This window comes from Pseudophryne corroboree, chromosome 6 (genome assembly GCF_028390025.1).
Source record: "Pseudophryne corroboree isolate aPseCor3 chromosome 6, aPseCor3.hap2, whole genome shotgun sequence".
In the NCBI taxonomy this organism is placed as follows: domain Eukaryota; kingdom Metazoa; phylum Chordata; class Amphibia; order Anura; family Myobatrachidae; genus Pseudophryne; species Pseudophryne corroboree.
In genome coordinates, this window is record NC_086449.1 from 483,039,856 (window position 1) to 483,052,694 (window position 12,839).

The following is a 12,839-nucleotide window of genomic DNA, read 5'->3' on the forward strand; positions in this document are numbered from 1 at the left end:
TTATTTCCGGGTTGAATACCGGGTCAGTGGCAGTGTGAACAGGTTGCCAGGTTCACTACATAGGGAGAGGCGGCGCAGAGATGAGCTAATTTCCTAGCGCCGTGGGGGAAGGGGGGTTAGGGTAATGCTGAAGGAGGGGAAGGTTAGGGTTAGGCTGTAGGGGAAGGGGGGTTAGGGTAATGCTGCAGGAGGGAAGGGCTAGGGTTAGGCTGCAGGAGGGGTGAGATAGGGTTAGCGGGGAGAGTAAGGGTTACAGTACTTGCCACAATGTGTCGGTATTTTGACAGTCGGCACCCTGACTGTTGGGATCCCGTACCTAACTCTTATTTAACATTTCTGATAAGTAACTTTTCTTACCAAGGTCTGTTTTCATTTTCTGAAGATCAAAATTGTGACTGTCCTGTGCAGATACAAAATACATTATTATTATTATCATCATCCTTTATTTATGTGGCACCACAAGGGTTCCGCAGCGCCTTACAAAGTACATAAACAAACGAGCAGAACAGGAAAACAGTAAGCTTTTTTTTTTTACACCGAGCTTTTGCCCCAGGTTATTGCTGGATTAACATAGCTCACAGCTCGGTATAAAAGGGTTAACCCGGGTCCCGGAATACAACCCAGGTAGCTTGCAGGGTTGGTCCCAGGAAGAACACAGGTTAGGTGGCACTGTGAGCGGGCAACCCAGGTCATCGGACCTGGGTCCCGTTCATAGCATCGAGACAGCTGCATTTCCAGCGGCAAGGACATAATGTCATCTGCAAGCGCTGGCACTGCACCCGTGTGCAGTGTGAACGGCGACAACCCGGGAATAACCTGGATCGGTTAGAGAGAAAGTGGCTCAATACTTCTCAGCCCTTGATACTAATGGAGCCTCTACATAACAAGCGGTGACTTGCTCTATTTGTATTGTGGTGAGAGGGCTCGTGTCTCACCACAATTGTCCACATTTCTGTGGCATCAGGAAAACCAGACCTGCACATTCTGCACTTGCAGTAGTAATTTGGAACTTCAGGATTTCTGGGCTGCACAGCTCCTTCCAGCAGGAAGTTAGAAGCAGGGGAGGGGTTTACAACTCCCATACACCCACTGCACAGTGCATGGAGCACTAGAGGCCAGTTAGAAGGCCATGGTTTTTAGTGCCAGAGACTATCAAATGCAAATACAAATTTATTTTTCATTTATACAATGTGCCAGTTGCGCAATGAGAACCACTATAAACAGTATGCGGTCAGGACGTGGGTTGTCAGAATCCCGACACACCCCTATAAACACACACTGAACAGCTGTAAGTTTAGTTTTATATTAAGGAAAAGGACAAAAGGTCGTCAACTTCTTACAAACATACCTTCATGTGACACAGTAATTTTTCAGTTGTATCAGCCTGTTTGTCACAAAACAGACAGACTGCAGACACTGGGTGTTCTTCCCAGTCAGACCAATCCCTGAGAACAAAGGACAATTGCTGAATCCAGATTCTTAGATGACAGATGGCAAAAATGAAGGTAATGGAAGATTGCTCATAAGAATAAGTAAATATAAACTACTTTTTTACACTTAAAAAATACTGAAACCAGTGAGATCTCATTAAGAAAAACTTTTTAATTAGGAAGATAAAAAATAAAAACAAAAAGGGATACATCCAATTACTAGTAAATCCTATCACACTGCAGACCAGATTGAAAAAGAACTGATGGAAGCAGTAAAGCAGGGTACACACTAGGCGATACACTAGGAGCGTTATCACCTAGTGTTTTCCCTACCCCCTCGGCCGGCAGATATAGGGTGTTAATGAGGTTTCTTCGCGATGCAACCGCAATAACCCCAGCAGCGGCACCTGTGCGTGCACAGCCGCCAAATGCATTTGGGACGCAGTGAGTGCAAATGCCTCTGCCTGTCAATCATTTGGGACGCGGGGCACAACGTCCAAGTGTTGCGGGGGGCGGAGGGGGGAAAACGGGGACGGGTTAGCTGTGTTTTCGGTGCAGCTGCGTGACGTCACATGCAGCTGCCCCTATCTAAAAAATGGCGGCGGACCTCCTGCATACGCAGCCTAGCTGCGGCTACGGGGGGTTGTCCACAGCTGCTGCGGACGCAATTAAATTGCAGTCACAGCGGCTGGGCAGGCTAATCTGCATGCTGGGTGGCCTTGCCTTGCAACGGATGGCCCCCAGCATGCTTAACAACGGATTGTAGATTCTGCTTTTTAGCAGAATCTGCAATCCGTGCTGAATAACCCCCATTGTGCGTACACACTGAACAATGTCGTTCAGTGACGTCACCCCTCCGCCGGCCCAAACATGCACTTTCGGCCGACATAGCCAAATTGAGCTGCAACAATATCGTTAACGACACGCGGGAGCGCCTCGTTAACGATATAGTGCGTACATACTGGGCGATATTACAAACGGTATTGCTCAAAAGGGTAAAAATTTACGATATTGTTTAAAATATTGCATAGTGTGTACCCAGCTTACGTTTAGTTTTTGTTAATGTGCATCTCTAATGTAAACATCACTAAAGCTTCCAAATTGCATAACTATAACCTTTTTAATATAAATATGTAAAAATACTCTCATACTGTTCATTGGTGTCTCTTATCTCCGCGTCATCTTCAGATTGCACTTCCTCCCAATTCTTCCCCAATTCCTAAAGCATAAACAAAATCCATGTTTTAACTGAAGAAAAATAGGAGATGTTGCAAATATATTTGTGGTGTTATTATGTTACTCATGCTGTAGCTCGTTTCTTATTATTTAATAGAAATATCTGCATGTTTAATGTGCCCGGTTTCAATAGGGCAAAGGTTTGCTGGATTTTTCCCCTTTTCACCCCCTTAGGAGTCAAAAAAACGAGTTTTATGGTAAGAACTTACCCTTGTTAAAACTCTTTCTGCGAGGTACACTGGGCTCCACAAGTCTGGACAATGGGGTGTAGAGTAGGATCTTGATCCGAGGCACCAACAGGCTCAAAGCTTTGACTGTTCCCAGAATGCACAGCGCCGCCCCCTATATCACCCCGCCTCCCAGCACAGGAGCTCAGTTTACTTAACCAGCCCAATGCAGTAGCAGGAAAGAGACGACAACGGTTAGTAGCCACATACACCACACTCTCACGACAAGAGAAGTGTCAGCGGCTAATGCCATATCAACCCAAAGTAGCTAAGTGCGTCAGGGTGGGCGCCTTGTGGAGCCCAGTGTACCTCGCATAAAGAGTTTTAACAAGGGTAAGTTCTTACCATAAAACTCGTTTTCTACTGCGAGGTACACTGGGCTCCACAAGTCTGGACAATGGGGATGTGCTAAAGCAGTTCCTTATGGGAGGGGACGCACTGTAGCAGGCACAAGAACCCAGCGTCCAAAGGAAGCATCCTGGGAAGCGGCAGTATCGAAGGCATAGAACCTTATGAACGTTTTCCCGGAGGACCACGTAGACGCCTTGCACAATTGATCAAGAGTCGCACCACGTTGGGTCGCCCAAGAAGGTCCAACAGACCGAGTAGAATGGGCCGTAATATGAACAGTAGCTGACAGACCAGCCTTCACATAAGCATGCGCAATCACCATTCTAATCCACCTGGCCAGGGTCTGCTTGTGAGCAGGCCAGCCACGTTTGTGAAATCCAAACAAAACAAAGAGAGAATCAGACTTTCGAATAGAAGCAGTAGGAGAGCCCGTACCACATCCAAAGACCGCTCTTTGGGAGACAAATCAGGAGACAAAAGCTGGAACCACAATCTGCTGATTAAGGTGGAACGAAGAAACCACCTTAGGTAAATATCCGGGACGAGTCCTAAGAACCGCCCGGTCACGGTGAAAAATCAGATATGGGGAACTACAAGACAAGGCACCCAAATCCGACACTCTTCTAGCAGAGGCAATAGCCAGCAAGAACACCACCTTAAGGGAAAGCCACTTAAGGTCAGCTGAACCAAGAGGTTCAAATGGAGGCTCCTGCAACGCCTCCAAAACCACCGACAAGTCCCAAGGAGCCACAGGCGGGACATAGGGAGGTTGGATATGCAACACACCCTGAGTGAAAGTATGAACATCAGTTAAAGTCGCAATTATTCTCTGAAACCACACCGACAAGGCAGAAATATGAACCTTGAGGGAGGCCAGACACAGGCCTAAATCTAGGTCCTGCTGTAGAAAAGCCAAAAGTTTGGCTGTACTAAACTTGGAAACGTCATAATGGTTAGATGCGCACCAAACAAAGTAGGAATGCCAGACCCGATGGTAAATCCGAGCAGAGGCCGGTTTCCGGGCCCGCAACATAGTTTTAATGACCTCTTCAGAAAAACCCTTAGCTCTTAAGACGGAAGCTTCAAGAGCCACGCCGTCAAAGACAGCCGGGCTAGGTCCTGGTAGACACAGGGGCCCTGAAAGAGGAGGTCTGGGCGTTGTGGAAGTAGAAGTGGACGCTCCGACGATAGGCCTTGCAGGTCTGAGAACCAGTGCCGTCTGGGCCACGCCGGAGCTATGAGAAGCAGATTTCCTTTTTCTTGCTTGAACTTCCGAATTACCCTGGGCAGGAGTGACACCGGAGGGAACACGTACGGCAGCCGAAACCTCCACGGCACTGCCAGCGCATCCACGAATGCTGCTTGAGGATCCCTTGTCCTTGCTCCGAAGACCGGAACCTTGTGATTGTGTCGAGACGCCATCAGATCCACATCTGGAATACCCCACCTTTCCACTAGGAGTTGAAACACTTCTGGATGGAGGCCCCACTCGCCGGCATGCACGTCCTGACGACTGAGAAAGTCTGCTTCCCAATTCAGGACTCCCGGAATGAATATTGCCGGTAGATGGCGTTCTGCCCAACGTAGAATCCGTGAGGCTTCCTTCATTGCCAAACGGCTTCGAGTGCCGCCTTGATGATTTATGTAAGCCACTGTGGTGGCGTTGTCCGACTGTACTTGAACAGGACGGTTCTGAATCAAATGCTGGGCTAGGTTCAACGCATTGAAGACCGCCCGCAATTCCAGAATGTTGATCGAGAGGAGAGATTCCTCCTTGGTCCACCGACCCTGCAAGGAGTGCTGCTCCAGCACCGCGCCCCAACCTCTTAGACTGGCATCTGTCGTCAACAGGACCCAGTTGGATATCCAGAAGGGACGGCCTCTGCACAATTGTCGGTCCTGGAGCCACCAGAGCAGCGACAGGCGGACCTCCGGAGTCAAAGAGACCATTTGAGACCTGATCCGGTGAGGCAGGCCGTCCCACTTGGCTAGAATCAGCTGCTGGAGGGGGCGAGAATGGAATTGAGCATACTCCACCATGTCAAATGCTGATACCATGAGGCCCAGCACCTGCATTGCCGAATGTATCGACACTTGCGGACGAGACAGGAAGCAACGAATCCTGTCCTGAAGTTTCAGGACTTTCTCCTGAGACAAGAACAGCCTCTGGTTGTGAGTATCCAACAGCGCTCCCGGATGCACCATGCTCTGAGCAGGGATCAGGGAGGATTTCTCCCAGTTGATGAGCCACCCGTGGGCTTGTAGAAACCGGACCGTCATATCCAGATGACGCAGAAGAAGATCTGGGGAATTTGCCAGGATTAACAAGTCGTCCAGATACGGCAGTATCCTGACCCCTTGACGATGGAGTACCACTGTCATCACCGCCATAACTTTGGTGAAGACTCGCGGAGCCGTTGTTAAACCAAAAGGTGACGCCCGAAACTGGTAATGGAGGTTGCCAATAGCGAACCTCAGGTATTGTTGATGTGACACTGCTATAGGAATATGCAGGTAAGCATCCTGTATGTCCAGGGAGACCATGTAGTCCCCAGGTTCCAAGGCCAGAACTATAGAGCAAAGGGTTTCCATACGGAATTTGGAAACCTTCACAAACTTGTTCAGTGCCTTGAGGTTAAGAATGGGCCGGGAGGACCCATTTGGTTTCGGGAATAGAAACAGCGGAGAATAGTAGTACCCCCGGCCCCTCTGAGCAAGAGGCACCTGTACTACGACTCCTGTATCCAGGAGGGTCTGTACCACCGAATGCAGAGTGTTTGCCTTTGTCTGGTCCGACGGGACGTCTGTCTGGCAAAATCGATGAGGGGGTCGGTTTTTGAAGGCTATGGCGTAACCTCGAGTGACGACTTCCCGTACCCAGGCATCTGAAGTGGTCTTCAACCATTCCTGGGTGTACCCTAGAAGCCGGCCCCCCACCCTGGGATTCCCCAGAGGGAGGCCCGCCCCGTCATGCGGCAGGCTTATCGGTCTTGGCTGCTGGCTGACGGGCAGCCCAGGCTCTTTTGGGCTTCGGCTTACCAGGTTTGGAAGTGTGGGCCTGCTTATGGTATGCCTGACCTTTTGCTTTACCAGAAGGACGAAAGGGGCGAAAGGACGTGCCTTTGGCCTTCGACACAGAAGGAGCTGTATTAGGCAGACAGACAGTTTTGGCAGTAGCCAAGTCAGCCACTATCTTATTTAAGTCCTCCCCAAACAGAATATCCCCCTTGAAAGGGAGTACCTCCAGGGTTTTTCTAGAGTCCAGATCCACAGACAAGGATCTCAGCCACAATATCCTGCGAGCCAGGACTGACGTAGTAGAGGCCTTGGCTGCTAGGATACCGGCATTAGAAGCCGCCTCTTTAATATAGCGAGAAGCTGTGACAATATATGACAAGCATTTTCTAGCATGGTCAGAGGAGATTTCAGCTTCTAACTCCAAGGCCCATGCTTCAATAGCCTCTGCCGCCCATGTAGCTATAATAGTGGGCCTTTGTGTAGCACCCATGAGGGTGTAAATCGCTTTAAGACAACCCTCGACACGTTTATCCGTAGGCTCTTTTAGAGACGTGACGGTAGTGACAGGTAGAGCTGAGGAAACCACCATCCTAGCCACATGTGAGTCTACTGGAGGAGGCGTTTCCCAATTCTTAGACAGCTCTGGTGCGAGGGGATAGCGAGCCAGCATCTTCTTTTGAGGCACAAACTTCGTACCAGGGCTTTGCCAGGGTTCCTGACATATATCCACTAGGTGGTCAGATTGAGGTAAAACTTGTTTAATCACCTTCTGACGCTTGAACCTATCTGGTTTTTTAGGAGGAACAAATGGCTCGGGATCATCCGTAATCTGCAGAATTAACTTAATAGCCTCCAAAAGATCAGGAACATCCACATGTGAACTACCCTCCCCATCAGCCGTATCTGAGTCAGAACCTGTGGGGTCAGTGTATGTGCTGTCTTCATCAGACGAGGTGTCAGTGACAGCAGTGGATTGTGAGGAGACGAGCGCTCGCTTAGAGGACCTCTTGGACTTAGGCAAGCGATGGTCAGACTTTTTAATAGTCAGGGACTGGTTCAACTTCTTTAATTGAGCAGATAAATCGTCCGCCCACAGTGGTTTAGCTGCAGGGACCACATACGGTTGTACCGGCATTGGGGGTCCCATAGGGGGTGTTAGTTTATGAACTACCGTATGCAGAAGCGTGGAAAAAGTGCCCCACGGAGGGTCAGTATGTGCCTCCGTTGCCACAGTCCCACTGGGGGGCAAGGAGCCCCCAGAACCAGAGCCCACAGCTGCTATATTTTCCCGGGTGGTCTTCTGTATGCCGGCGGTCGGGCTCCCGGCGCTCAGTATACCGGCGCCGGGAGCCCGACAGCCGGCATACCGACACTTATTTTCCCTCGTGGGGGTCCACGACCCCCATAGAGGGAGAATAAAATAGTGTGGCGCGCGTAGCGTGGCGAGCGCAGCGAGCCCGCAAGGGGCTCATTTGCGCTCGCCACGCTGTCGGTAAGCCGACGGTCGGGCTCCCGGCGCCGGGATGCTGGTCGCCGGGAGCCCGACCGCCGGCCAGCCGTAGTGAACCCATTCTCCCCATATGTGCCTGTGGCTTCAGCAACACCAGCAGTGTGTTCCGCCCCAGAACCGTTACCCTCAGAAGCAGACATGATATAACTTGCAGTATGAGGTAACACAGTACAATTATTAGCAGCACTATATCCCTAAACCCAAACCCCTGCGCAGTGTAGTCAGCACCAGCAGAGATAAAGGAGAGATATGGTGACTAAATCACAGAGAAAAATACGTAATACAGTATATCTTTGTGAAAATCCTATATTAAATAACACCTGACGCACCAAGCCTCCTCAGGTTATAGAATATAGGGATAGCAGGTTGAGTGAAAGACACGAGATGGACACCACTCAGCTATCAATGCACACACAAATAGTCACAGTTTGTACAATGCAGAGGTTATTACAGACAATAATACTGCACTGGACTAGCTTACACAGCTATACAGTCAATAGATATAACACTACACAGTAAGAAACTTGGATGTATATCACAGGGTAATTGTACTATAAACCCCTGACTAAATGCACTCTTTCTTACTAACACTGACTAAAAAGGCAGGTAGAATACTTAAGTGTCACGTAAAGGCACAGCGCTGACAACCAGGCGGCTTTACATAGGAGGATTTGCCCAAGCAGTCCCAGGAACAGTGACTTGAGGAGTAATGGCGCCGCAGACACTGACAGGGAGTGAGGAAAAGACAGAGATACAGCTCCAGGGCAGGAACACTTGCTGGAAATGGCGCCCTGGGGCTGGGGGAGGGGCTTCAGGTCTAAGCCTTATCCCCCTTGCTGGCAAAACCACCGGTACTGTGGGCGATATTAAAATCGGTTTTAAGAGAAAACCTGACCTGCGCCCATGCCCTGGTGATCTAGTGGGATCGCCTGTATCCAGAGTGTCCACCGCCAGCGCAAGCGGCCCGCCTCCCACTGACCGCGCCGGATCGCGATAAAGACCAGGTCCCGCAAGCGGGACCCACTTACCACCTACCGAAGCGCGGCCACGCGATCCTGGAGAGCCCCAGCCGCGTGTGTCTAACATGAAGAAAACCGGAGCCTCCGCTGTAGGTACCCGGCAACCAGGGCTCGGGAGTGTACAGCGCCGCTGGGGAGAGCTGGAGCTGCAGCAGTGAATGTCACAAGACATTTACCACCGCTGCTGCCCTTGAAGTCTTCACTTTTTACCTCATAAAAAGCTTTTCTCAGGGCTGCTTGGAGCAGCTCCTCTGTTAAGTGCCTGCTTACTGGGAGGCTATGGATAGATAGACATACACACACCAACATACAAAAGTATATGTGACGAGAGTGTATTACACACTCATATAAACATATACTGTACACACACAACCATATGCACACATGTATTTCACACACACAAACACACACACACCTTTTACCTGCAGCAGCTGCATGTTGTAGAGATGAGAGAGCGGCAAAATATTACTAAGCCCTGCCCCCTCGATGCCAAATGGTGCGATCTGCAGGTCTTTTGGGAAGGGTTGGGGACAAAATGACACAATTGAAATGGAATCGTGTCATATTGGCTCCGCCCCCTACCCATTCACCCACGAATTGTGGTAATTTGCTTCAGGGTCAGGGCTTAGTATTAGCGTGCCCACTCTCTCCACTGTCAGGGGAAATATACGTTATGGTAAGAACTTACCGTTGATAACGTGATTTCTCTTATGTCTGCAGGTATCCACAGGATAACACTGGGATATAGTTGCGCGATAGCGGAAATGGCACCAACACGGTCACGAGTTTTCTGGCCTCCCAGGATGCATTGGGGCCTTCACCATATAGTCCCGCCCACTGACTCAGTCAAATCAGTTCTTTCCACAGCGATCTTAGGCAGGAACATCAGGTAGAGACCTGTTTAGGCGATAAGAACACACATGCACACCCTTCCATACAAGAAGGAAGAGGTTTTAGTGATTGTCAAGTTCCTCAAATCAGATGCGTCAGGGTGGGATCCCTGTGGATACCTGTGGACATAAGAGAAATCACGTTATCAACGGTAAGTTCTTACCATAATGTATATTTCTCTGGCTGGGTCCACAGGATTATCCACAGGATAACATTGGGATTCCCAAAGCCATTTTAGTGGTGGGGACGCTCCTGATTGCACCTTTCGCCCGAAGTCTGCGTCATGAGAGGCAAAAGTATCCAAGGCATAATGTATAATGAATGTGTTTATGGAAGACCATGTGGCTGCCTTACATATCTGTTCTGCTGAAGCACCCTGTTGTGCTGCCCAAGACACACCTTACGTGTAGAGTGTGCAGAGACATTAGCCGGAATAGGGAGATCTGCATGAGAATAAGCTTCTGATATTACCATTCGGAGCCATCTCGCCAGCGTCTGTTTACTAGCAGGCCATCCTCTTCTATGGAATCCGTAGAGGATGAAGAGAGAATCTGTTTTTCTGATGGCACTAGTACGATCTATGTAGATTCTTAAAGCTTGGACCACACGTCCAGCGACGCTTCTTCCGCAGATAGTCACGATACCTGAAAAGCTGGGACTACAATCTCTTCATTCAGGTGAAACTTTGATACCACCTTTGGAAGATAACTAGATCTCGTTCTGAGAACTGCTCTATCTTGAAAAAAACATAGGAAAGGAGACTTACATGATAATGCTCCTAAATCTGACACTCTTCTGGCTGACGCCATTGCCTGTAAAAAAAAGCACTTTAGCCATTAACCATTTAAGATCTGCTCTCTTAAGTGGTTCAAACAGAGGACCCTGGAGAAATTTAAGAACTAAATTCAAATCCCAAGGAGCTGCAGGAGGAACAAATGGAGGTTGAATATGTACAACTCCCTGAAAAAAGGTACGTACACCCTGTAAATCAGCAATCTTTTGCTGAAACCATACAGTTAACGCTGATACTTGAACTCTCAAGGAAGCAACTTTCAAACCTTTATCCAATCCTGCTTGAAGGAAATCCAAAATCCTCGACACTTTAAAAGATCTTGGATTGAATTTTTTTCCAGTACAGCAATGAATATAGGCTTGCCATATTCTATGATACACACGGGCCGAAGAAGGCTTTCTTGCTCTAAGCATAGTTTGGATTACTTGATTCGAAAACCCTTTAGCCTCTAAGATAAAGGTTTCAAAAGCCACGCCGTCAAAGACAGGCGATCCAGATGGCTGTGACAACAAGGACCCTGCATTAGCAGATCTGGACGTTGAGGGAGCAGTATCGGTGCTTCCACGGACATCCTCAGTAGATCTGTGTACCAATACCTTCTTGGCCAAGCTGGAGCTATTAGAATTATTGCTCCTTTTGCTTGCTTATTTTCTCACTACTCTGGGTAACAGAGATATTGGAGGGAACAGATATGCCAGCTGAAACCTCCATTCTACTGACAGTGCATCTACAAGGACCGCTCCTGGGTCCCTTGTTCTCGATCCGTATCTTGGAACTTTGTTGTTTAGACGAGACGCCATGAGATCTATCTCTGGTAGACCCCATCTGTTCACCAGTGTCTGAAACACTTCTGGATGTAATGCCCATTCGGTCTCCTGAATGGTGTGTCGACTGAGAAAATCCGCTTCCCAGTTCAGTACCCCCGGGACAAATACTGCTGACAATGCTGGGAGATAGAGTTCTGCCCATCTTAGAATGGGAGCTACTTCCTCCATCAGTCTCTTGTTGTGAGTTCCTCCTTGATGATTGAGGTACGCTACTGCCGTTGCATTGTCTGAGCGAATCTGGACTGGTCTTCCTTGCAGACTGTCCTTTGCCTGAACTAGAGCCAAGTAAATGGCCCTTATTTCTAACAGATTTATTGGCAGGCGACTTTCCCTTGCGGTCCATTTTCCCTGGAACCACAGGCTTCCGAGTACCGCCCCCCAGCCTTGCAGGCTGGCTTCTGTTGTCAGGACTTGCCACTCTTTTATCCAAAAGGGTCTCCCCTTGTTTAAATGGTCTGTCTGTAGCTACCACGTTAGAGACCTTTTTATGTTTACTGGAAACTTTATCATCTGCTTTTTTATCGTCTGATGATCCCCGTTCCATTTGGTCAGAATAAGGTGCCGCAATGGTCTGGAGTGGAATTGCGCATATTCCACCATGTCGAAAGTTGATACCATCAGACCTAACAGTCGCAATGCTGCATGGACTGACATTGTCTGGGTGTGCAACGCTTCCTGAGCCATGACCTGCACCTTGACTATCTTTTTCTCTGGTAAGAGAACTTTCTGTATGTCTGAATCCAATATGGCCCCCAAATGAACCATCCGCTGTGACGGATTCAGGGACGACTTTTCCCAATTTATGAGCCACCCGTGTCTCTGTAAACAAACGATCGTCTGTTGAAGATGGCTCAACAGTAAATCTTGCGACTGTGCTAAGATTAACAGGTCGTCGAGGTATGGGAATATTCTTATACCCTGTTTGCGCAGACAAGCTGCCATAACCACCATGATCTTGGTAAACACCCTGGGTGCTGTTGCTAGCCTGAAGGGCAGAGCTTGGAACTGAAAATGTTCCTGGAGGATGGCAAACCTGAGGTAACACTGATGCGACAGTGCTATAGGCACATGTAGGTAAGCATCCCGTACATCCAGAGATACTATGTAATCTCCCGGTTCCATAGCCAACATTATGGAGTGTAGTGTCTCCATGTGGAACTTCGGGATCCAAATGTATTTGTTCAACATTTTCAGATTGAGAATTGGTCGATATGACCCATTTGGCTTCTGGATCAGAAATAAATTGGAGTAAAACCCCTGTCCCCTTTGTAATGGAGGTACTGGGACAATCACACCTGACTGCAGTAATTTTTGGACTGCTTCTTGCAGGGCATTGGCCTTCGACGCTATACAAGACAGGCTGGTGCAAAAAAATCTTTGAGGAGGTTACCTCCTGAATGGGAACCCATACCCCTGAGATACCACCTTCTGCACCCAAGCATCTGCTGTTGACTGTTGCCATATGTGTGCAAAATGAAGGAGTCGGCCCCCAACCCTGGAATCCTCCAGGCGGAGGCCCGTCTCTTCAGGCTGATGG

General features: G+C 48.9%; 1 protein-coding gene across 3 annotated transcripts in view; it reads right to left on the reverse strand.

The window, feature by feature from the left end:
- ZNF277 (zinc finger protein 277) overlaps positions 1–12,839 on the reverse strand; it is a 302,550-nt gene that overhangs the window by 28,487 nt on the left and 261,224 nt on the right. For all 3 annotated transcript variants that reach the window (XM_063927283.1, XM_063927282.1, XM_063927284.1), the window contains 3 exons: positions 2,582–2,649; positions 1,349–1,445; positions 358–400 (listed from right to left, as the gene is read on the reverse strand). In XM_063927283.1, coding sequence (XP_063783353.1) covers positions 358–400; positions 1,349–1,445; positions 2,582–2,649 — 208 coding nt within the window. The remainder of the gene's footprint in view (positions 1–357; positions 401–1,348; positions 1,446–2,581; positions 2,650–12,839) is intronic.